The 25,927-nt window shown below is 42.2% G+C and overlaps 1 protein-coding gene across 4 annotated transcripts in view; it reads right to left on the minus strand.

Moving 5' to 3' along the window:
* Fsip1 (fibrous sheath interacting protein 1) overlaps positions 1 to 25,927 on the minus strand; it is a 131,359-nt gene that overhangs the window by 75,441 nt on the left and 29,991 nt on the right. For all 4 annotated transcript variants that reach the window (XM_036186406.1, XM_036186405.1, XM_036186404.1 and 1 more), the window contains exons 9-10: positions 24,933 to 25,091; positions 17,103 to 17,237 (exon numbers count right to left, since the gene is read on the minus strand). In XM_036186406.1, coding sequence (XP_036042299.1) covers positions 17,103 to 17,237; positions 24,933 to 25,091 — 294 coding nt within the window. The remainder of the gene's footprint in view (positions 1 to 17,102; positions 17,238 to 24,932; positions 25,092 to 25,927) is intronic.

The raw sequence follows: 25,927 nt of genomic DNA on the forward strand, positions 1-25,927 counted from the left end.
CTGTGTCCGTGTTTTAACCTGTTTTCCTGAGGTGTGTGTGGTAGCCACGCCATTTGCAAAGGAACTCACTGGCTCTCTGGGGTAAGACCCAGGAGCACTGCTGACCACTGCCTTGATGATAGCCTCTGCCAGCTGCCTACTGTGGCTGCCACGCCCCAGACATCCCGTGGCATCTGGTGCCCAACTGTTCTTCTTCTGCCATGTACCTCCACTCCTCTCAGAATGACAGCTCAACCTCTGCCTGCAATGGTTTCTTTCTTGCCAATCATCTCCCATAATTTACCCTTCAAAACATTTCATTATTATTCATATACCTTAGATACCCACTAGCTACATCTTTTGTCATGTCCCCTATTTAATTTTAAATTCTTAGAGGCACAGATTTAGTTTTATCATCTCTTTAAAATTCTTGTCATTATTATTGTGGAGTGTGTGTGTCTATGTCTGTGTCTGTCTGTCTGTCTGTCTATGTGCAGGGATGCATATGCCACAGTACCTATATGAAAGTCAAAGACCAACTTTGGAGAGTTAGTTCTCTCCTTCCACCGTGGGCTCCAGGGATTGAATTTAGTCATCAAGCATACAAAACAAATGCCTTACCCAATGAGCCATCTCACTGGCCCTTAATTTTATTATCTTTCGTAGTTAAAGTTAATATTGCCATGCTGTTTTCATGATAGTAGGTGGCCCTTCCACACGGTGCCTCCGTCTCCACAGACTATCAAGAGCACTGTTGACTAGCCTTTGCTTGAGCAACCTGCTGAGGGCATTCTCTGAAGGATGAGTTTAGGTCATGTTGGCTGTGTACAATTTCATAAAATGTAAAAATTAAATGAATAAAAATACAAACGGTGCAACTGCTACTTCTCAATTATATGTAAATACTAAAAGCTGACTCAACCAATAAAAAAAGATGTTTCTGTTGCTACATGTCATCGCTTATCTAAACCTTAGATCCTAAGAAAAGCAGCAAAGAAGAGATTAGCTGCAATCTTCAAAGCTAACGCCAGGTACTTTAGTGAGAATGTAATTAGCTGGGGATTTGAGGGGCATTCCTCAAAACACAATCTCGAGGTGGTGCAGGGCTCTCACATAAAAGGAAATAAATATTTTTGATGGATCACTTCAAGAAATGAAAAACAAGTTGTAACAGCCAAATATGATTCTCACCAATGACTCCACTGGAAGATAAGGAAGAAGACAACACCTCACAAAACTTAGTATCAGGGAACAACAATCAGAATTAACATTTTGGAAAAGGCTAAATGCAGAACATGTACAACAGAATTAATACGTCCTATGTATAGAAAGGCAGATTTTTGAAAGAAAAATACCTTGATAAATAAATGTTCAAGGACACAAACTACTAATAAATATTTGAAAACACATTCAAATTCTCTAGAATCCAAAAATGTAATTTAAGGCATGACATCATCTTGAAACTATCAGATTGGCAAAAATAAAAAGAATGATACCACTGCAGGCATAAATACAGCTCTCTAGACACTGACAGTGAGAATATAGATTCAAAGCTCTCTGGAGGCCTGGATCAAAAAACTAAAGGCCAGGATGTAGCTCAGTGATAGATACGAGGTTGATCTCTAGCATCCAAGAAAATACTACACAAATATGTGCTCATCATGATGTGTAACAACAGAAACATTGAACAAACATAACAAGAAGTGAACCAAGAGTGGAATCATTCAATAGCCATATACTAGCATGGTATCTTATTTTTATTATTTTTAATTGTGTGTATGCATGGGAGATTGCACATGAGTGCAGGTGCTCTCAATGGCCAGAGGAGTTGGATCATCTGGAGCTGGAGTTACACGTGGTTATGACCTACCCTATATGAGTGCTCAGAACCCAACTTGGGTCTTCTGCAAGCACACTACATACTCTTAACCATAAGTGATCCCTCTGCTGCTCTGATTTGTGTTTCATTAAATGAAAGAGTGGGACTATAAAATACATGCAAGAGTATGACCTAGGCTTTGTAAAATAATAAGAAACAAGGAAAGAAGAGAAAGAAGTAAAAGAGAAACAGAAGAAAGGAAAGAGTAAAGGGTGTGTGTGTGTGCATAGGTGTGTGTGTATGTGTGTGTGCATAGGTGTGTGTGTGTGTGTGTGTGCATACACAGGTGTGTGTGTGTGTGTGTGTGTGTGTGTGTGTGTGTGTATCTCTGTGTGTGTATGTATTGTGCGTGTCTGTCTCTGTCTCTGTATGGTAGGAGGATGAGTTTGGGGGGAGACATATTTTTCTAAGTTGCCAGGTTCCCTAAAACATAATTTTTACTATGTAGATAAATCTGAATGGTGACTATATTTGCATAAGTACTTTGCAACTGGACAGCAATCTCTCAATATATTTGCCTTCTTTATTTTCTGAAATGGTTATCTGTTGTTTCAAGTTAAGCCCAAGGGAGTTTCTTTCTATTACAAAGTGATCTAGTTACAAAGAAAAACAGAAGAGTGTGAAAGAGAGAAGGAGGGGAAGAATGAGAGAGGGGAACAGAGAAGGAGGAGGAAGGAAAGGTGATGAGGGAATATCTTTCTGTATGCTGTGAAAAACGTTGCTCTGATTGGTTGATAAACAAAGCCGTTTGGCCTATGGCAAGGCAGCTTAGAGGCAGATGAAAAATCCAAACAGATAGACAGGAAAAGAAAGGAGAGGAAAAAGCAGACATGCCAGCAGACTGGTAAGCCACAGGGAAACTTATAGATTAATGGAAATGGATTAATTTAAGATATAAGGCCTAGCTAGCAAGAAGCTTGAGCCATAGGCCATGGCCATGCAATTTGTAATTGATATAAGCCTCTGTGTGTTTACTTGGGTCTGAGCAGCTGCAGGACCTCGGTGCTGGGTGAGACCAGGAAAACTTCTAGCAAAGGAAGTCCAAGAGCAAGGAGAGGGCAGACAGGGAGAGAAGGAGGGGGAAAGCCACTGCATGCCAGAAACCATTTCAAATGTTCAGTGCCTCTATGGGGAGAATTTTATTGGTGATAAAGCCTAAAATACCATACCACAAAGCTGATGCTGGTTGATCAAATGATAACAACTGACATCCTGGAATCGTTCATGCATCCCATGATCTGGGATAAATAATGGTCACACCAGCAAACAGCACCTATAGAAAGGCTGATGAGACACTTGGGCTTCAGGAGGCCAACACAGATCCAACTAATATTGAACCCAGCAGCTCTAATATGAAGAAGCACGGTCTTCCCTGAACCCCTAGATTCATCTTTTCTCATCTCTCCCAGCTGAAGGAAGGAAAAGCCTGTAACAGCACAATGGTAAAAAGAAAAAGAAAAGAAAAACAAGTTGACAGATCCCCAGCCTGTTAGACAGACATTGTGTTGTGAATGACTCTAAAAAGATTTACTCTTCCTACCTCTTTGAATACCGAAAAGGTAAAATTAAGAGCATTCTTTCTTTTCCAGGACTGCACATGAGGTTTCAGTAACTGCCAAGATTTCAATTTTCATCCTTACCCATCAGTATTAAAGATCTAATCTAACTGTTCAGCTCAGATTCACATTGAAAGTATACAGTTAAATACTGCCACAGAACCTTTTCCTTGTGTTAGAGTCTTCTAGAAATTTCTCCTATAGCATTAGAAAATTAAAATTTTGATTAAAACGCTTTTGAAAAGGATAACTACATATGTATGAACACTACCTATGTCACTTCGTTCTCTGGGGCCACAACACTCACTACCCCTGTGTGGCCACACACGTGAACCAGGCTCGTCCAGACCACAATGTGCTGTGTAGTTCACAGGCTACATTTCAGAGACAATGGAAAGCAGACATAACACATTTACATATTTGGGGAGTGTTGGGCTAAACATGACTTTGGTAGTTTCTTTTTACCTTCTTAACTATTGGGAGATTTCAAATGATGTAGTTTTTGTTGCATTTGTTGGGGATGGAAGTGGTCATGTCAGGATTCTTAGTACTGTCCCTCACACTCTACAGGCTCACTGTAGTCCCTAGAAAATAAGTCTTCATCAGTGCCATCATCAGGGGCTACAAAACTGCCATCAGTTACCTATTTCCCACCAAGGGACTCTGTTGGCCTGAAGTTCCAGCTCTACTGTGATCAGTCATCAGTGCCCCACGCCCCATGCATGGTCTTTTATCCCACATGCTTTTTATGCATGGTCTTTGATGCCACACATGCTTGAGTGATGGGCAGGAGTCCCATCACTACTGATGATAGAATGTGTAACTTTCCATTTGGGGTTCAAATTCAATTACCACAGGGTAAACACAATGAAGTGCCTTGACCATCCCTTGAGAAACTCTGGAACTCTCTCTGCACCCAGCAGGAAATGCTCATCATCTTGTTTCTGCCCAGAGGTGAACTCTAAGATCAAATACCATGGTTTCCAGAAAAGAAACCCGGCACCAAAGTTGTTTTCCTGTTTGTTTGTTTGTTTGTTTGTTTGTTTGTTTTTTGTTTTCTAGTTGAAGAAAGCAGCTCAAGGTAAAGAGAGAAGGTGAGGCAGTGGCTTCATGACATCCTCACTGTCCCAACCTTCTCCACATTCTGCATTGCCTTTGTGGTTTCAGGATGGTCCAAAGGGTCCAGGCAATATCCTCAAATGCCAACCATGAAGAAGAGAAGGACAGAGACACAAGTCAGCCAGTCCTTTCTTAGGAGAAAACTTCTGCTTTTGTCTTATTATCCTGAACTGCCCCTCCTGCCACCCCCACTATAAGGAATAGTGAGGTGCTTTCCCTAGGAATATGGCTGCCTCAGAATTCTGCAATAAGAGAGGACAATAAATGGATTAGGGTGGGAGGTTGTGGGTGCCTACTGTAACTCTATCTTTACCAATATGCCTGCAAGTCTTTAAGAGAAAGAGAAGAAAGGGTCAAGAGAGAAAGAAATTACAGAAGAATTTAGCAGAATCCACAGTTTTAGTGTTGGACACAGAGTAAGGAGAATGAGAGCTTTGACAACATAGTATCTGTGCACGAACTCTTCCATTTTCTGAAAAACTATGTGTTTAAATAGTCCTTCAAGTAACTTTCCACATGTATCTTCATTGATGTTAAAAACACAATCAATCAGCCAATAATAATTTGCTGAAAGTTCAGCTCAGATCTTATCAAACAACTGCTCTGAAAATTTCACTGGCCATTCACAGGCTGAAATTCAATATGGCTCCCTTATACTTATACAGTTTTACTTCCCTTTATTTACTTCCATCCAACAGGACAAGTGCATACCCCAAACACTATAGCTTTGTTCCAAGGCATTTGCAAACTAAACTCATGTCACTGTTCTCTGTAAGGTCAAATCTACTCAAACTGATCCGAGGTGATCTTGCAACAAGAACCACTGTGTTTGCCATCTTTCCGAGCACTACACTGAGGTCTTTTGCTTTCAAGGACACTGAAATGTGGTTGTGCAGATCTCACAATTATGGAGGCCCAGCCAAGGCAGGTAGAGAATGTGAGCATGCTGCCCAGGTGCCGATGATGTGCTCTCGGCTTGGGAAACATTCTAAGTGACTCAGGCCTGAACAAGTCCATTCACAGTTTAGCTTCAGCAAAACTTGGGTTTCTAAAATATCGTGAATCTCTGTCACTGGCAGAAAGTCCAAACTTCACGTGATTAGTCCCCAGGCACTACTGACCTGTTCTCTGACATGGCCCACGTTTTCCACAGCTGGCCCTTCCCACAGCACAGTCTTCCTTACTCCTGCTCTCACCAAGCCAAATGAGACCCTACTTCAAGGATAAATGTGTGCTTCAGTTCCCACAAAGCCTTTCCTGCCTCTCTGCTGCAATCACTCTCCATTTTGACATTCCCTGTCTGCAAGTTAAGCACTTCCTTTGCTATGTCTCTTGCTGTTTTCTTTTATCACACTTGGTGACTAGTCCCATCCTTTTCCCCCAAGATCAAAAGTTTGAGTCTATACCTCACTTCCCATTGTGAGGTTCACACATAGTAAATGTACAGAAATCTGATTGCATCTAATTATCTCCGAATTTTTTCTTTTGTGGAACAAATAAAAGTAATATAAAACTAATCATGAATTATGACTCCAAGATAGTAACAGCTCGATGCCTCCATTTTGAAGCCCTGACAGACACCTGAAGGGCTACCCTTTGCCTTGAAAAAGAAAAGCTGGTCCCCAGGCTATACAAAGCTTAAATAGTCTCCTATGCAGCCCAAGGGTTCCTGCACAAACTCAGCGCAGAATCCAGAAAGATGGAACTGCTTCTGCATCCAGAAAGGGTGAAGAGACGTTCTAAAGCTAAATAGGAGCTAGGATATCTGTGCCATTTAAATGCAGCTTTAAGCAGGAAGGATTCTTAGGGTAACAGCCATTTCCATTCCAAAGCTCTTGACATCAGAGTTCTCTTGGGAAACTGAGGCTGTGCTGTGAAATCTGCATCTGCTTATGATTCCCACTGTGTGTGCAGCTGTGGCCAGAGTTGTCTTAGGGGTTCTAGTTTCCATTACTCAAAACAATTCTTTAAACTCTAGTGTTTCATAGTGTTTAAAGTCATATCATAGATTTTTTTTATTTGTAACAAGAAAATATAACTAATCCTTCAAAGCAATGAGAAGTGTGTTGTGAACGTAAATGTAAAAGACAGAAGGGAGAGATATTTCTAAAACTCATAAAGAACTTATATCTGAAAAAAACAAAAGTCACCAATAAGCAAATGAACATCCCAATTTGAAAACAGGAAGACTATCTGAACAAGACAACCCACCAAAGAACACACGCATGCGCTAAAGATGCACATAAGGGAGCCCACCTCACTTATGATGAGGAACTGCAGATTAAAACAGCCAGGCTTTATAGCTACTAGCATGGCCTCAATTCTAAACAACGAAAACACCAGAGACTAACAAAGACGGGAAATACGAACTCTTCCTCTTGATTGGTGGGAATGAAGACTGTAGAAGATGGCTTGGCAAATTCACACCAAGTTGATATATGCTTACCATAAATTTTATCAAGTGTTCTCCTAGATACATTACCAAGTAAATTGAAAACATGTCAACACAGAAATCTGCACAGAAACGCTTACAGCAGGTTTAAAGCTGCCAAAATGTGGATGCAATCAAGATGTATTTCAGCAGGTAAACAAGGAACATGGTTCATTGGACGGTACCTCAGTGATAACGCATGAAAGAACATGGGAGAGTCTTCAATAGATAGGAATAAGAAATGGAACAAATCTAGATTTTTTACACACTGTATTATTTCTGCTGTGTGCCCTACTGGAAAGGGCAAAATAAGCCAATGTAAAGATCAGAATTGCCTAGAGCTCATGGGAGGGGAAGGAAGGATGAGGAAGTGGGAAACGGAGATACTAAACAGTGAAAGCATTATCTTGAGGAAGTTGTAATAATACACATATGTATATGTGTACACCTGTTATCTACCAGTTCTTAAAAGCACCAGAACAGTGTTTCTCTGGTTAGTTTGAAAACGCTGACAGTCTTCTCTCAAGAACAAGGTGACAGGTATAGCAGCAGGACTCTGTAGAAGATCAAGGCGCAACCCCAAGCACGTCCTTCTCTTTATACTTGTGTTTGTGCGAGCACTGCAAGACACCATTTCAAATCTCCTTTTGACTCAGTCCACAGTCCCTTTTACTCCTTTAAACACACTAAACGGAGTGGTGCTGTGCTCTGAAACAGGACATTCCAAACTTGGCAGTCTGTGTGGAAGTGACTCCACAGTGGGTTCTTCCTGTTAACTCCTCTCACAGTTTATTGGCAGGGGAGGGAAGCAGGTAGTTTTGTATTGCGGATTCGTGTTCCTTCAGCTTCACTTGTGAGAATTAGTTAAACTTCATTCTTCAAGGGTATTTCCCTTTTCTTCAGCCAAGAATGAAGCTCCCCCCACCTAAGACCTAGAATTATGACCAGTGTGGATGCAAACTCAAAACCATGTGTTCTACTTAGAACTTCTCAATAGAATTGGGGATTTTTCTTTACCACAATCTACCCACAACCTAAGCAGAGATGTATGTGCCCCCCCCACACACACACACACTCCAATTCTCTCTCCAGACCCAGGTTTTTCCTAGTTCTTCCGCTGGCCCTTTACTGTATGGTGCACCAACGCAGCATGGGAGTTCTGGTTGACCTGCACCCCGTCTTGGGCTTCACTTCCTGGAACCCTATACACATCCTGTTAAAACTCACACTGTGGGCTTTTGGAAATCAATGGCTAATAGAGGGACAATGCCGTTCTAGTGGTTGCTGACCTCCATCTCAGTTCATCTTGTCTTACCAGTTCTGGCCTCCCAGGAACTCCATTATTTTTCTGCCTGTTCAGCCATGCTCTAAAAGCCATGTGGGACTGGAGAAATGGCTCAGTGGTTAAGAGAACTGGATGCTCCTCTAGAACCCAGGTTTCATTTCCAACACCCATATGCTGACTTACAACCATTTACAACTCCACTCCCAGGGAATCTGACACTCCCTGGCCTCTGCAGGCATCAGGCACACACAGTACACAGAAATACATATTAAATAAATAGATATTTTTGAAAAGCCATTAGAACTGATGGAGAAATTCAGTTTGTTTGAAGGATACTAACACTATCACACAAACAGCAGCACTTTCATGTCCTAATATCGAACTTGTTGATAAAAGAAATTAGGAATGCAGCCCCATTTACAACATCTACCAAAAACAATATTTAAAAATAAATTTAATCAAAGAAGTCATAATCTGTACAGTTACAGTTACAAAATTCTGATGAAAGAAATTATAGAAGGCATAGAAAATAGAAACATGCCCAATGTTCATGGATCAGAAGCACTAGTACAGTTAACATGGCTGTGCTCTCCAAAGGGAGCTGAAATTCAATGAACTTTCCATGAAAACACCAATGGCATCCTGCATAGAAATAAAAGAAAGCCTCTACAATTCATGTGAAACTATAAAGGCTTGGAACAGCCCAGGCAACCCTACCCCCACCTGCCAAATGCTGAAGGCATCACAGTGCTTGGCATCAAAGCTACAAGGCTACAGTAACCAAAACAGCATGTTACTGGCAAAGAAATCAATGCACAAATCAATGGAACAGAATAAAAAAACCCAAAACTAATCCTCATCCCTTTAGACTGGCTAGCTCAGTCGATAGAGCATGGGACTCTTAATCCCAGGGATGTGGGTTCGTGCCCCACATTGGGTGCCAAATAATGGGGTAAATCCACAGAGTCTATTTAATGATCAAAGTAATTTATTTGGAGGATAAACTCACAACCATGGGAGATTTATCATAGGGTCCAGGAAAGTTGAACTATGTCCTATGCCAAACGGCTTGGTCCAAGATCTCAGCATCCAGAACCACGAGGTAGCCAAGAGGGACCAGCATACCTGCATCCCAGGTCTTAAGGGTCCCTGGTGGCCATGCACCAGAGGCTGGTACCTCAAGGTCATAGGCAGGTTTAACAGCTACAACTGCCTCACTAGGGGTGGTGCTTCAGGGCATGGCTCAAACAGCTCCCCACTACATCAGGTGATTCTTCTTTTCATTGTATCAGCAGTATACACTGGAGAGGAGTCTTTTACATGAATGCAGAATGCAGTGAGTAATACTGAATACACACATGCAAAACAGTGACATAGGATTTCCTATCTCTCACCATACAAAAAATACCAATGCAAAACTTACCAAAGACCTGATTATTAAACTCTAAAATTGCTACAAGAAAACACAGGAGAAAGACTTTAAGGCATTGGTATAGGCAAATAATTTGGGGGATATCCTCCTGAAAGCAGTCAACAAAAGTAAAAATGAGATTTCACCAAATAAGTTTTGTACAAGAAGGTAACACAGGATAGTTAGGGCACGAGCTTGAGAATAGGAGAGAACATGTGCAAAGTGTCCATCCAACAAGGACTTCCTTTCCAGACTACACACGGCTATTTTTAATGTCTGAATGGACTTCTATCTAAAGAAGACATACAAATGGCCAGGAAGTGCTTGAAAAAAAATGCTCTCCCCATCACTAACCACCAGGTGTTTTCCAAAGCCATAGTATCATTCCTCCCAGTTAAGAATGGCTAGTACCCAAACCTCCGAAAATAGTAAATGTTGATGCAGATGCAAAGAAAAAGGAACTCTTTTATTCCTTATTGATTGAAGAAAAACTAGTAAAATTATAGAAAACAGTACAGAAACAACTTTAAAAATACAGCTACCATACGATTCAAACATCCCACCAACAAGTATATGCCTCAAAGCAATGAAGTCATTGTACCAAAGAGACGCTTGCAGCCCTCCACACCACCCTGCTGCACCAGTCACGACAGCCAAGTCCGGACTCCACCAAGATGTCCGCCAATGAGTAAATAGGCCAGGGAAATGTGCTGGGTATGCACAGTGGAATGTTATTCAGTCTTAGAAAAACAAATGAAGCCCTGTCTTTCGCGGCAGCACAGATGGAACTGGAGGCCACAGTGTTAAGGGAAATAAGCCAGGCACAGAAAGAAAAATATAGTTCTCACTCACTTGTGGAAACTAAAATGTTGATCTGGAAAAATGAGGTGAAATGGTGGTCACGAGAGACTGGGGAGCGTGTGGAGGAAAGGGAACAGAAGGAAGTTAGATAACACAGACAGGAGGGATTTGCTGCCATTTTCCATAGCATGCAGGGTAATTATAGGCTATGATCATTTATATTTTTTTCAAATAATTAAAAGAGACCAAAGTCCCCATTATGTAGACATTATTGACATTCAAGAGGCTGAGTGTGTTCATCACTACAATTTGATGAAGCTATGTACCAAATTATCATACTCTACCCCATAAAAAAATTAATGGTTATGTCTCCATAAAAATAGTCAATTTTAAAATTACCTTTAAAAATGCATCTCATATAGCTTGTTTGGGCCTTTTTGAGTTTCTCCAGACATCTAGTCTGTCAGGCAAGTAAAACCAGAACTGTCTTACCCAGAAGTTGGCACAGAATCTGGCTGCATGGCCATGCTGTCTCTAAACATGAAACCTTATCTGACTCATAAATCCAGGCAACATTTTTCAGGTTACTCCTTCTTTTTTCCAACCTTCTTCCATACCCCTGAAAACCTCACATTTGCACCCCCTTACCTCCTCAGGGCTTGGTCTATCCCAGCTCACGTGAGCAGCTCTAATCTCACCTTAGTGAACTCTCAGGTTAAGGAACACTGATATTTTCATTTCTATTGAATTTCTGCCCTTACAGACACACACCTCGTTTTATTATTAATGTATCTTTTTAAGTTGTCTTAATTTTTAAAGCAAAGGTAAACACATATTTAGGTTAATATACAATGTTGATCAAAAATCAAAATTGAACTTTTTTCACTTTTATTTATTTTTGTGTGTTTGTGTGTGTGGAGATCAGAGGACAACCTGCAAAAGTAGGTTCTTTCTCTCCATGCGTATCCCAAGAATTGAACTCAGATCACCAGACCTAGCAGCAGAAACCCTGACCCACTGGGCCATCTTGCCAGCCCTGAAAAACTTTTTAAATAAAATTTTCAGGTAGAATTTTAAGGATGATATTTTTCATGTACCACATCTTCTCTGAAAATAATAGTATAAAAATACAGTACTAGAGACCAATGGTATCGTGTCATGTAAACAAAAGATACAAGGAACAGGAATTTAATACACAGATCATCTCTAAGTCCTGTATATCAGGGAGTGAACCTCCATATAATCCCCTGCCATGCGGGAGCCAATGGTTAAACACCAAAGCAGAACATAGCCATATCAAGAGTAGATCTATTAAAGTTGAGGTCCAGGAGATACAGGCCACATAGAGAACAGAAAGAGGAGAGTCAGAAGTACTGAGACCTGGAAGCTCGGGTGCTCAAAGCCTCAGCATTGGTATCTACACAAAGAAAGGACTGAACTCGTGGACCTTCACAGCAATTTACTGGTTCGTTCCAGCCCTCAAATTGTCAGTTACTGGTTTTCACAAAGGAGTTGTGCCAGTCAGCAAATCCTCCTCGATAAAGCAGGGAGTACCTGGATTTATACTCTGGGGAAAGTTTCTTAGCCACCAGTAGCAAGCAGACCCCTGACAACTGTCACTGTGTGCCACTGCCTTAGTCAGACCTTTCTTTGGGATAGAAGTAGCTTTAGATGACAACCATAAGAAAAGCAGTAGCCAGTCACAGTGGTGCATGTCTTTAATCCTAGCACTCAGGAGGCAGAAGCAAACAGATCTCTATGGAGTTTGAGGCCAGCCTGGTCTACAGAGTGAGTTCCAGGGCAGCCAGGGCTACACAGAGAAACCCTGTCTCAAAATACAAACAAGGAAGGGAGGGAGAGGAGGGGAGAGGGGGAGGGGAGGGAAGGGGGAGAAGAGAAGAGAGGATAGGAGAAGAGAAAAGAGAAGGCAGTGTCCATCCCAGAAGACATCTTCCAAGAGCCCCACTGGATGCCTAAAACCCCAGTTAGTGCCAAACCCTATCTCTTCTATGTGTTCTCTTATACATCCATGCATACATTTAATTCATAAATCAGGCATGCCAAGAGATGGATAATAGCTGAAAATATTCTAATAAAAGTTCTATGCATGTGGACCAGAGAGAGAGAGCTCAGTTGGTGAAGTATTTGCTGTGTAAGCATGAGGCCCTCAGTTGAATTCCCAGAAACAATATAAGAAAGCCAGGCATGATGGCACAGTCCATATGAGGTGGTCACAAGTCCCACATAGAAAATGGCTGACCCACACAGAAGCAATTAACAGTTATATTTTTTGAGAAGTTCACGGACTAAGGTACCAGGAGAACTGGAGTTTCACCTAAGCCTACTGTTAAGTACTTGTGAGCTTTTGAAAAATCATTTATCTGTTCAGTACCTTGGTTTCTATATGCTACAGAACTGGCCTGTGTGATGATTACACTTCCACGCTCTACAACTTATTTCCCAGTGTTCAACAACTGGAGTTAGGTCCTCCAGCCCATTCTCTGAGCAAATAAAATCCCCTGGGCTTTGACCAGGCTCCATCTATTCTTATAGCAGGCGGAATGTAAGCACATGTCAAAATAAGAACAGAAGGGTTGATAGCCCTTTGTGAACCACATTCTTATCCTCAATGCTCAGCAAGGGGCTTAGAGAGTTAGCCACCCTGATGCAATCATAAGTTCACCAAACAAGGCCAAACTGTGGTTTCCAGGAAACAGAAACAGGAAGGAATGTGCAGAGATGTAGTAGCAACGTCAAAAGATAAAAAAAAAAGAAAAAGAAAACCTCAAAGGAGCCACAATAAAGACCTGGAAAGTGTGGTCGGAGCTTTTGGAATGATTGGAACCGTGAAGAGCTCTCCCCAATCCTAACAAACCACTGTCCATTGTATTGTTAATGGGCTCACTGAGGTAAAGGCACATCACTGATTCTTTTGAAAATCCGAAATCTAAAATGGAAAGCTATGAACGGTGGAATTACCAAACTACTTCTTTAAAGGCATTTTTGCCTCAGATACTTAGATACTAGAACTTAGATAAGGCATAAATTGTTGTTACTTCTTAAATTATCAAGAAGTCCATCATTATATCAATGGATTAGAATATCTCTAAATGATACAATGAAATTATAGGATGACCTCAGTTATGACTCCTCTCCCTTTAGAAGAAATGGAAAATCAATGGGAAGCGAATAAAGGCAAGCTATTCCTACTCACACATTACACATGAATGTGTATATATACATTACATATAGCTGGTAAGATCGACCTTCGGCTTTGATTTTTATGTTTTCTATCAAACATTTCCATGTAAAAGTCCTATATCGATGAGGTCCACATAGTCACTATTTTTAGTGTCCTGCCATAGTCTTAGCTGGGCTCATACATAGTGTGTAAATTCCTTTAGCATTCATTAACTCGAGAGCATTTATGTTGCTTCCTGTTTTGTTTGGCTTGGTGTTCCTTGAATATTATTTCTTTGGAAATATTTCCAAAAGTGAGATTATATGGGCAAAAACATAAATAATGTTACAGTACCTGACATATCTATTACTCAACTGTTTTCTGAGAAAAAAAAAACAATTTATATATCTAGCAATATGTTCAATTATTACTGGGCCACAACTTATACAATCTCCACTCACACACAATCACGGCACATCGCTGATATCTTCTCTGGTCTAGCAGATGTAGACAGTGCCTAACAAGTGTGTGAATGTGAAGCTGAGTTACCAGTAAGACTAAATCTCATTTGTTGTAACGACTGTCTCTAAATGTTTAAAGATCACTGATCAGGCAAGGGACAATAAACAACAATAAATCCTCATATTCATAAACATTAATGCTTTTTGAAAATACCACACCTGTATATTTTTTAAAGTTGGGAAGATAGAGAAAAGTGTGAAACAAAATATAAAATTCACCTTAGTCCCAATATGCTTTCCCCTTTAGCATGTCATAAACAATGTATTTCCTCTCTTCAGCTCTCCATCATCCCTAGCCTCACTAAAAGCCATCACTGCCAGCATATGACATACATGGGTCCAGGACTTCCCCTTGACTTCTCCATACAAATGGAATCACAACAATCACTGATTCATGCAATGACATCTTTCTCTATATATATCTGTACATCTTCTTTTCAGGATATTGAGATCTACCTCATACATTTGACAGTTAGCATGGACTCCGTGCTGTTATACAGAGTAAGTCTGAAACTGGAACAAATAACTGATGTCTGGAGTACACATACTGCATTCATTTTTCCTCTGATCATGAAATCGGGGCTATCATCAACTCCCTTGCCCCTTTGACCCCCCCCCCCATTTATCATTATCCAAGCTCTCCTCACCCTGTTTCAATTTAATGCCCATTTTTTGGAAGGCTGTCAGAGAGACCTGCAATCTTTGCGGACAGGCTTCAGGTGGGCTGTGGCTCACTTGGGCACTCATCAGACATAATACTCATTAGTCCTCACAGACAATACTGTCCTTTCTGCTCCTCGCTACCGTCCCTGGTGCACACAGGAACCTCTCTCACTCTCCATTTCCAAGCCTGCTTTTCTTGGTCCCCACTTCGTCCTGAGTCAGGAGAAGGATAGCATGGACTCCATCCTCCTCTGTCTAGAAATAAGCTCACACAAATACCGTCTTACTGAGTTGCACAGTCCTATCCTCAGAGCAGAACAAGACCAAGACCTAAGACTGGTGTGTCTGCTGTGTCTGCTCACAAAAGATCACAACTGAGCTAGCTGCCTCGGCATTCCCTCCAAGGAGGAGGAGGGGATGAAGCAGGTCACTGGACCCTCACCTGAGTATCCACTCTTCCCAGTATGAGATCATGCCTTAATCTTGTGTGACCTTGGGGCTGGGGAAGGCTGGGGAAGGACTGCATCCTTGCAGCCATGCAAGGCCACCATCCACAGTGGTGTATCCCTTCTAGTGGAGCTCATGCATAGACCTGCCCATAACCTTCACTCATGATCTCTAAGCAAGCCTAATAAACTCATTGGTTCCCAGGGTGAACTTCGGTGGAGTCAAACTTGTCCTCATGTCCCCTTGGGAAAAATTTTCACAATATACTAAAATCACAAAGTTGAGGTTCAAGCCTAAGCAATTTGGATCATAACCATGGTGCCCACAACAGACGCTTGCATTACAGGACTGTAACTCTGGGAAGTTATAAAGTTGGGGGGGGGGGTTGTTTAGAAGACTGGGTGGGGCAAGAACACCCAAAACAATAGAAATCAAGTCTCAGATAGAGGAAAGAACAAGAGTCCCAGAGACTGTTTGTCATGTGTATGGGGAGATTGCCTAGGGAGGCTGTTTTATGTAGCTGCTTTATGGGCCCTATGTGAATGTGCAATGCCACACCAAGAGTGTGGAGTTAACTTCACTGCGTTGTGTGTGTGGCTTCTTCCCATAGCTCCTAACAGCTGAGTCCACTGGCACCAACAGCACCGAGGCCATCTACAGAATGGCTGAATCCCACTCTCTCAGCTAACCCTGACCAAGATGAATGTGCATCAGCAACCATCGGCGACCATCCAGAGCACAGAAGGAAGTGGCTTTTCCAGCCTTTGCTCCAAAGTCCGGCCTGGGAGCCAGGTGTCTGCAGGAGTAGGAAACAGGCAGGACTCCTGTTTTGGGTTTAGCTCTTCTTTCCCATCCCTGAGACGGGCTGTGGCTTTGATCCTCAACTCACCAATTCTGTGCCCGTGTATTATACCTCTTTTTCCCAAACTAGTCATCTTTAAATTAGTTTATCATTATAATGTGTGCATGTGGTGTGTGTGTGTGTGTGTGTGTGTGTGTGTGTGTGTGTGTGTGTGATATGTGTGTGCTTTGCGTGCATGTGAGTGAGGGTGGGCGGGTGTGGAGGACAGAAGAAAATGTTCAAGAGCTGCTCCCACCATGACCTCCAGGATTTGAACTCAGGTCATGAGGTTTAAGCAGCAGTGATCTTGAAAGGATACTCCATTACAGGGTCAAGAATAAGAAAATAATGTAGATGAGGCGGTCCCCAGAAGCAACCTTCAGAGGCTGTCCTCTGCTCTCTCTGCTTCCTGACTTCAGACACCATGTGACCAGCTGCCTCTGGCTCTTGCTGCCACAGTTGGAGGCTAAGGGCACTGTCACCACCACATCTTCCCTGCCATGGTGTACTGTACTCTCAAACTGTTTCCTTCCTTAAAAACAAAGCTCAAGGCCAGCCTGGGCTACACTGAGACTCTAGCTCAAAAACGTATTTTTTTTAAAAAAAGCAAGAAAACTATGAAGTAGGCTAAAATTATTTATACTGTATTAAAATTAAAAATGTATTTATTGTAAACAATACATATGAATATTTAAGCACTAAAGCTAATACATAAGAATGGGATTTCTTTGAAAAGCTGAATATTTTCCACAAGGGAACATGTGTGTTCCTGTTAGACACAGACAGTGATTCTGAGTTCAGATAGTACTTTATGGGTAACATTATACAAATCACTGTATCATATACTGTCATCTTAAGTCCTATGAGTCATATTTTTTGCTTTCATTTAGACTGGCAAGTTCTCCTGGCTGATTAAAAACAATCTAACTGAATGGTGTTTTTAGGACAATGATGGCTCCGGTTAGGTGTTAAGTGAGAAAGACCACACCTGTTCATTGATTTCTCTCAGCTTCCCATCAATGGCTCTCAGCCGAGACTGCTGGTCCCTTTGCTCTTTGCTGTCCTGGAGTATCTTTTCTCCTGGGGTTGGCTCCGTATTTCTTTCTTCGTCGGGGTCAGCTTCCTAAATTCAAAGTAAAAGAACTCACTCACAGGCCAGTTAAGACACAGCCACAGACCCTCCAAGGTGACTGAGACCTGAGGGTCAACTGCGTTGCTCGGAGTCTCTTCTCTTCACTTCAACCCGTGTTTAGAAAGGTTTTCAGTTTTCCTATTTGAGGAATTAAAAGTCCAAATACACATAAACAAATGGGGAGGTAAACCCGGTGTCTGGCATCATCTGAAAAGCAGGAAGGTACAGTAGAGAGAACCACCGCTGGGCAGGAGCCTGAGTCCGGCTTGCAGTTTTTCTGGACTTCAAGTCTGTCACATACATTTCTTTTTTCATTTCTTTAATTTCTCTAATTCTTTGCAAATACATTTGTACAATGAAATATGATCATATCCACTCCCCATTCATCCCTCCAGCTCCCCAGGGGTTCCCCCCCAACATGCCCATCTCCAAATTTCATGTCCTCTCCTCCTTAAAAAATAAATAAATATAACCCACTACATCTGTTTAGTGCTGCCCATGTGTGCACTGCTGTGGGGGCATCCACACCTCCAGTGACCACACCTCCAAAGAAAAATGGGTCTCCGTCCCCCAGCGGCTATCGGTTGCCAATAACTCCTCAGTTAGGAGCAGGGCCTCATGAGCTCTTCACCACCTATACTGAACGGTGGCTGCATGAGACTGTGTGAGTAACCACAGCTGCTGCTGCTGCTCCGCATACATGGTGAGCCTGCCCATCCGTGATCAGAGGCAGCTGTGTAACAACGGGAGAAACTGGACTGGCAACATCAGAAGCTTTGACTCTTGGTGCCATCTGGCTCCTGACTAAGATGACATTACCGAAATGAATCAGCTTCTCTCAGCTCTAGTCTTACCATCTGATGAGACCTGGCCAAAAGTCATCCTAGCATGTAAAAGACACGCGGCAAAGCTCGGTACCCAGCAAGCTGGATGTGTCTTTTGAATACAAGAAGTACTATACAAAGGAAGCACCTCCTGACCGATTCACAGCTGCCAAGCACATTGACAGAAGCATGGCTGCTCAAAATTAATAGCATTTCTAGGTGACCAGAAGTGGGCTCATTTTGATGGGAGGTTGAGTCTGTATCTAAAACTGAATGGCCTCTCTTCTCCTCCACAGATATCCTTGTCCAGGTTGCCACACAGGAAACTGGCATAACAGTAGGATCCCACTGTTCTCATTCTCTACCCATAGCTAGTCACCAAAAGGACTCAGCACTCTAGATTATTGTGTCTCCCTGATCAAAGCACCTCATTCTTTTTGCTGCCTGAACTCAGACCATTCACCAGCAATTTATCAATTTCAGCATGATTCAGTGTCATCTGCAAGATCTATGAATAAATATGAAGGCCAGCCACTGCCTGGGAGATTCTGGCTCAAAGGCAAGGGCTAGCAAACTGACACTTGAAATTCAACTGCCTGCAGATTTGAGAATTACTTAAATTAAGGTAAGGGTCCCAGTGCAGCCAGCCATCCCATTGACTTCCTCCTCTGCAGAGAACCACTGCAGCAAGATGCCAGGTATGTACGGCCCAGGCAGTCCCACCTGCCATCAACTGGGACTTAGATTCAAGCCTCAGCCATGCTCTCAGCTGCTAATTCCCCACTATCCCAGGTGTCCCAACACAAACCGGACCCCTGAACCTGCTGAACAAGTATTGACCACTAAACTCTAATTTCGGTTCTCAGAACTTTGATCACGATTAGTGTTTGATCATACTCAGAATGAATGTCAGCAAAATGCATATCAGACAACATTCTCCTGAGTGACTAGTCACATGACTAGTGAACTTGACACACAAGCCTAAGGACCTGAGTTGGGATCCCCAGAACCCATGAAAAAGCTGGGCACAGTGGCACAGCATCTGAAATCCAACTGGCTGTGCTTCCTGTTTCTTGTCCCGGCTGATGCCTGGGCACAGGAATAAACTGGAAGAAGTCTAACAGTCATTAACTTGATGATCTGAAAAAAAAAAACTTGATTCAATAATGGGAGTATAGATCAGTGGTAGAACACTTGACGAGCATGCATGAAGCCCTACATGCAATGTGTGTGTGTGTGTGTGTGTGTGTGTGTGTGTGTGTGTGTGTGTGTGTGTTCCAATTTTCTTAGTTTTTTATGGTTCTTGTATTTTCTACAGTAAATGTATTAATTTCATACATAGAAAGGTCATTTTTAAAATTTTTTAAGCAAGCATGGCATTCTACCAACCCTATTTCTGTTCTACTCTGACAGAGAGTGTACTCTCCATATTCAAAAAGTGAAGGCCTCGGGGTTAGGTCTCTGGTCTGGCTCTGATACAACAGTCAGGTATGCAACTAGGATGTCATAGCCTCTTCCCAGGTCGTACCTTCTACTGCCTCCTCTGCAATTCTCTGCACTTGGAGGGTACATGAGACCTTCCCTTAGTCCCTTAGTCCTGCTCTCTGACAGCAGAACCCCCTAGTTCAAGTACCATGTGATGAACACAGGCCAAGAGAGAACAATTGAAAAAGAAAGTCACTGGTGCCGTCAAGTGACCCCGCTGCAGACAGGGCCGACGCCTGGTGTGGGAGTTCCTTTCTGGCAGCAAACACCAGCCAGAACTGTCTTCACAATCTTTGATAATTCACTCAGCAGATTCTCCAAGCAACAGATTGTTTCTGTGGCTCTGAGTCAGTCAGGGTGGATTTTATGGAGAACTCAGCAAAGGCTCCCCGTGATGTACTCAGTGCCTACTGGCACCACAAGGAGAGAGTTAACCCTGAGGTAAATTGATATTTGTTATTTGACTAACTGATTGCCAAGAGATTCTAAGTTTACCCTTTAAGAAATATCTGTGATGTTGGCTGATCCAACAGAGGCCTTTGAAACTAAATAAACTCATTTTTTATAAGTCAAATACAAAGGAAATTACTCAGAGCTCACTAAGTTATTTGATATTCAAAGAAGCCATGTGTTAAGGACACAGTCCTGTGTGGGTAAAGCCAGCCTGCGGCGCATGTCCAGGCTCACTCTCTGCATGTCTACAAGCCAGCTCCTACTTCTTGTCCCACGTGGGTCAGTTTCCCAAATGTAGTGGGGAAAATCTTTCAAACAGACTGTTTTTATCATCTTGGAATGTTGCCATGGAATGAAAGAAACCTTGCCAGCATTGGAGGCATCATGAGAAAACAAAATACAAAATTTGAAACAATCTGTAAAAATGGGGAGCGAGAGTGATTTCCAGATCTAAATAAGAATTCTGACAGCCCAGCTCTGGAGGCAAGGAATGCTGGAGTGAGTTCGTGTTTATCCTTCAGTGCAAACACGGATCCTCGTGAAACACACTGCCATGGTTTCTGGAGGGAGGTAAAGTCAGGGCTTGTAACCAGCGTAGACTGAGTGGTGGTAACTGGATTCCTGCTCTGAACCCATGCTTTAAATCTGGAGGGAAATGGACTCAGCAACAGAAATTTTTCAGGATTACACGTCAATTGCTCCTCAATTTTAGCTAGTGTTGAGAAAGAAAGAAACAAAGCAAACTCATTTTCTTGCTCTCAGCAGGGGTGTGTGTGTGTGTGTGTGTGTGTGTGTGTGTGTGTGTGTGTGTTTGGTTTTGGGGGGTGGTTAGCAAGAAAAAGATAAATATAAATACAACGTTCTTCACTAAATAATTGGAGGGTTTGGGGTTTTGTTTGTTTGTTTTTGTATTTCCAAACTGTGTGTGATTGAATTAATATTCTAAGCACAGGACAATAAATCAAGCTAAGGAGAGCCATTACAGTTAGTTGGTTTGAGAACAAAGAAATGCCTCTTGTCAGTAAGAGACATTTCTGAAGACTCTCCTTTGACCAGGGGAGAAAAAATACTCTAACCGTGAAGTGGAATTCTAGATTTAGGAAGACTGATTGCATGAGAGCTGAATAAACTCTATGTCTTACAAGAGCCAAGAAGAATAGCATTTATTATTGAATCCAGTTGCTGAGGATTTAAAAAACTGGACGTTACACAACTCCCATATCATAGATATTTCTGAAGAAAGCTGGAATCTAGTCTATGTACAAATGAAAAAACAAAAACAAAAACAAAATTAAATGCCATCACTCAACTTTAAGGGGGATTTCCAATATGGAGAAAGACCTGACTTGCTGGTAAGTCAAGAGCCTGGTAAGCACAGGTGTGCACAGTTAATCCACAGAGCTTATGGATAAAAACTGCTTCCATTGCTTCTCTTTGGCTCCCATAAGATGAGAATTAGAAGTACATGAGAAAACTGCAACCACAATACTGTTAATATCACGGCAGCCATGATGGAATGTGCTTTGTTCTCACAGAGGAAAAGACAAACGCTACTTAAAATTTTTTTTTTCCATAGTTGGGTCTGGAGAGATGGCTCAATGGTTAAGAGCATTGGCTGCTCTTCCAGAGGTCCTGAGTTCAATTCCCAGCAACCACATATCAAACAACCACAGTCAAAGCTCATAACTATCTACAGTGGGATCTGATGTCTTCTTCTGGCATAAAGTTGTACATGCAGATAGAGTACTAACATACTTAAACAAATAAATCTTTCTTAAAAAAAAAAAAAAAAAAAAAAAAAAAACCTTTTTGCCTTTAATCTCAGCACTCGGGAGGCAGAGCCAGGCAGATCTCTATGAGTTCGAGGTCAGCCTGGGCTACAGAGTGAGTTCCAGAAAATGCTCCAAAGCTACACAGAGAAACCCTGTCTCAAAAAACAAAAACAAAAACAAAAAAAACTTTTTTCTCCCATTGTTAAGAGCACCAGGCATACAATTAATATAAGGACAGTCACAACCAGCAAACTTCTAAGGACAAGGAGAAGTGATGTCCCTTCCCTTTTGCAATGACCAGAGCTTTGGTAATCTGTGTGACCATTTCTAGAGACCCTCCAAGTATGCCTCATAGGTTTCCAAGCCTACCAACTTAACATCATATAGTAACCACAAGCAGCTACGTCAGGGAGCCTGTGTGTTTCAACTTGTCCAGAACACCATTTTCTTGACAACATGATACCAAATGGTGAGTGGAAGGAGAGTGGAGAACCAGAGAAAGCAACAGCTGCTGCCCAGCTCAGTCTGGTCCACTAGCTGACACCAAGGAGTCAGGCAAAGTGTTGCCATATTTTCTAATTTCTCAAAGAAAAACTAGAAATTAGAATTTTCATTTGAATTCACTTAATTTTTAAATATTGACTACAAACATTTGCAAACACTTTGTGGGCCTAAGGAAGCCCATTTGTGAATTTATCTGGCCCCACAGCCACCAGTTCCAACCTTGTGCTTTGGGGTGGCAGGCTTCTGCAGTTTTTTCGAGGTGGGTTCTGGGATTCAAACTCGGGTCTTCATTCTTTGGAGGCAGACACATGAATGAACTCTTATTTTTTATTGTTGTTACATGTATATATGTATATACATATATATTCCTAAATATAACCTGCTCAGTATAAATAATGTTACTCAAAGCAAGGCTTTTGTACTCCAAGGTAACCCATGTGCCTGACTGGTCTTCAAGCCCCTGTGGTTCCTAATATACAGTAAGCCCTAGGTTAATGTTTGCTGAATTCTTTTGAAAGTAGAAATTTGGGGACAGGAGAGATGGTTCCGCAGTTAAAAGTGTTTGCTGCTCTTGTGAAGCACTCAGAGTGGCTCACAACTGCCTGCAACTCCAGCTTCAAGGCTCTGACACCCTCTTCTGGCCTCTGCTAGCACCCTCATGAATATGCATGCACACACACAGGCACACAGGAACATGCATGCGCGCGCGCGCACACACACAAATCAACAGAAGTCTTTAACTAGGAATTTATGTTCCACTTAAAAGACATTCTTCTAAAGGATCATGAAGAAAAACTGCTGATGAGCCTAATGGTTTGCAGAAAAATGAAAATGAAGGGAATTCAAACGCTAAGTGTTTGTGCTCAACAACAGATTGGGGCCCATTCACCAACTACACAGAGATAAAGAGCTTATGCGTTCTTTTCAGTGAACTTATTCTGGAGATCTCACAATTCAAAAATGATTACCATGAAATAATTTGCTAGGTTTGCATTTCTCCTTGAAAGTTCAATGTGCTGTGCTGGTTTGCACTAGAAGCTCCAAGAGGAAACTGAACATACGTCCAAATATCTGCTGCCTTGCAAGGAAGAAGCATCAGTTACTTCTTTTCAGCAACTATTATGCTCCTGGTCCATTCCTGCACTCAGTGGGAACCCCAGGTGCAGTCTTCTCTTTGTTTTGTGAAAAAGTGTCGTTTCACACAAAACTGCACGATCTGCCTGCACCAGCACAGTGGTACATCAGTGATTCCGATGATAAAAACAAAATCTAGCAAAGAATTCACAATATAATTGCATTTCTACGTTCTCAGCCTCTGTGGAGAATGGCTGACAGCCATGCCAAGGGCATCATGTGTCTCCACGAACACTGTTGAGCTTTAGACCATAGCTGTCCTAGAACCTACCAACAACAAGAAGTCAGATGAAACATGAAAAGAGAGAGCCTCCAGGCAATTGTATCACGCATCTTAACTACCTCTTTTTGAGAGGCAGATCTTGGTAATGCAAACAAAACACACTCTAGGAACTTGTGTCAAAGTCCCAGGGCACATTCAATTACAAGGAGTATTCCAATCCTCTCTTTCCATGAACTCTGACCCCAATGCAGAAATTAGTGCTGGGAACAATACCACTACTGCTTCTCCCCAAGGGGTCAGGAATGGCTCCCTCCTGGACCTTAGAATCCTAACCTAGGGAAGCTGAGATAGCTCCCAAGATGCCACCAGTTATTCAACTGTTTCTTTGGGACATCTTTACACAGTTTCTTTAGCTAAGGTAACTGTATCTTCTAGAATGGACTTACTGTAAGTTACTGATACTTAAAGTTTTTGAAAGAGCAAAACACACACACACACACACACACACACACACACACACACACTTTCTCTTCATACCACCAAGCCCTAACTAGACCACTGGCACCGGCAGGAGAGGAGCAGGAAGGAGGGAGGCTTCCTGTGCCCCACACTGCTCTTCTCTGTCTCTACACTCTACACTCTGTAGAAGAATTTGGGAGGGAGCCAGTCACACTTACTTCAGAGCAGTCAGAGGAGAGAGATTACCACCGCACAGCTTCATTCTCGCTGTTAAAGGAGGAGGAAGAACATGAGAGTGAGGGGCACATGACTGGCTCTGCTCATCTAGAACCAGAAGAGCAGAGGAAAGGCCACAGAGGGCCAATGAATACTATTAACTTCTCTTCCTTCTCTCCAATCCCGACCAAGAACGACCTTAAATCATAAAGATACGATAATATTAAAATAAGTAGTAGCTTCTCAATTGCCCCATCCCAGAAAGTTCTCAACTGACAGAAAAATGGGTAGAAAGAGAAATAACCAAAAGAAAGTACCCAGTGCTGGGAAAACTGAGATGTCTGCAGCTGTGCTCACAGAGGAGCAATTGGGGTGAAACCTCTTCAGCTGAGATTAGAAAGTACATGCTTTTGCAGCATGTTTGCAGCAGTGCTCCTAGTGAAACATACCTTATCATTCGGCCACAGTCCCAGCACTTGGGAGGCAGAAACAGGAAGACCTCTGTAAATCCGAGGCTAGCCTGTTCTACAGAGGGAGTTCCAGGACAGCCAAGATTATAGAGAGACCCTGTCTCTACTCGTCCTCCCCTCTCCAAAAACAAAACCAAAAAACATACCTTATCGCTCTGACTCTCAAGTCCTGGATAAAGGCTGAAGACGGTTGGCGAGACCACAGAGAATTCCTGGAGTTTTGTGTCAATCTGAGCAAGCTGCTGAGACTCAGTGGCTGCAAGGGTATAGCCTTCTCCTGGGACCAGCCAACCACACTGATCACTCTAAAAGGAAACCAAGGTGACCGGTCATTCCCATGCTACATTTGTGTCAAAACATACTTTTTAGACCTCTCCATCAGAGCCCAGGGCTTACAAAACACAGACACCACCGGAGAGTAAAAGGCAAGTAAAGTTTACGGTTTTATTCTCTTTTCAGCCTGTGCAAAGTGTCTTCTGGTGACCTCTTTAGAGTCCCTCAGCTTCATAAGCTGGTTCTCTTTCATATGATCATTCTTCTACTTAAAAACAAACAAACAAACAAACAAACTATGACATGTTGGGAAGAAATCAGCTTTAACTGATCATAAGTATGGTATTTTCAAACTTTATCCCAATGAACCAAAATAATTTGGCCTTAACTAGTCTCCATGCCCAAATAAGTTTAGCCCAAAATCTTTGTGTATAGTGAACAATACTTAGCTTAAGCTATAAATCAATTATAACAACAGTATGCTATTGTAACCAAGTAACTGAGTCCCAGCCAACCACAGCAGCTGCTGAGACAGCTCAGTGGTCAAGAGCTGGGGTCGCTTCTGCAGAAGAACCATGTGCTGGTGCCAGTACCCACATCAGGGAGCTCACAACTGCCCAGAGCTTCACCTCCAGATCTGATGCCCTCTTTTGGCCTCTGTGGGCACATACATACACATAAATAAAGATAAAACTTTAAGAAATAAGATTCATTTATAGGATCCATGTGACGCACACCTTTAATCCCAGCACTCAGGAGGCAGAGCCAGGAGGATATTTGTGAGTTTGAGGCCAGCCTGGTCTACAGAGCAAGTTCCAGGAAAGGTGCAAAGCTACACAGAGAAACTCTGTCTCGAAAAACCAAAAAA

Source organism: Onychomys torridus, chromosome 4 (assembly GCF_903995425.1).
Source record: "Onychomys torridus chromosome 4, mOncTor1.1, whole genome shotgun sequence".
Lineage (NCBI taxonomy): Eukaryota > Metazoa > Chordata > Mammalia > Rodentia > Cricetidae > Onychomys > Onychomys torridus.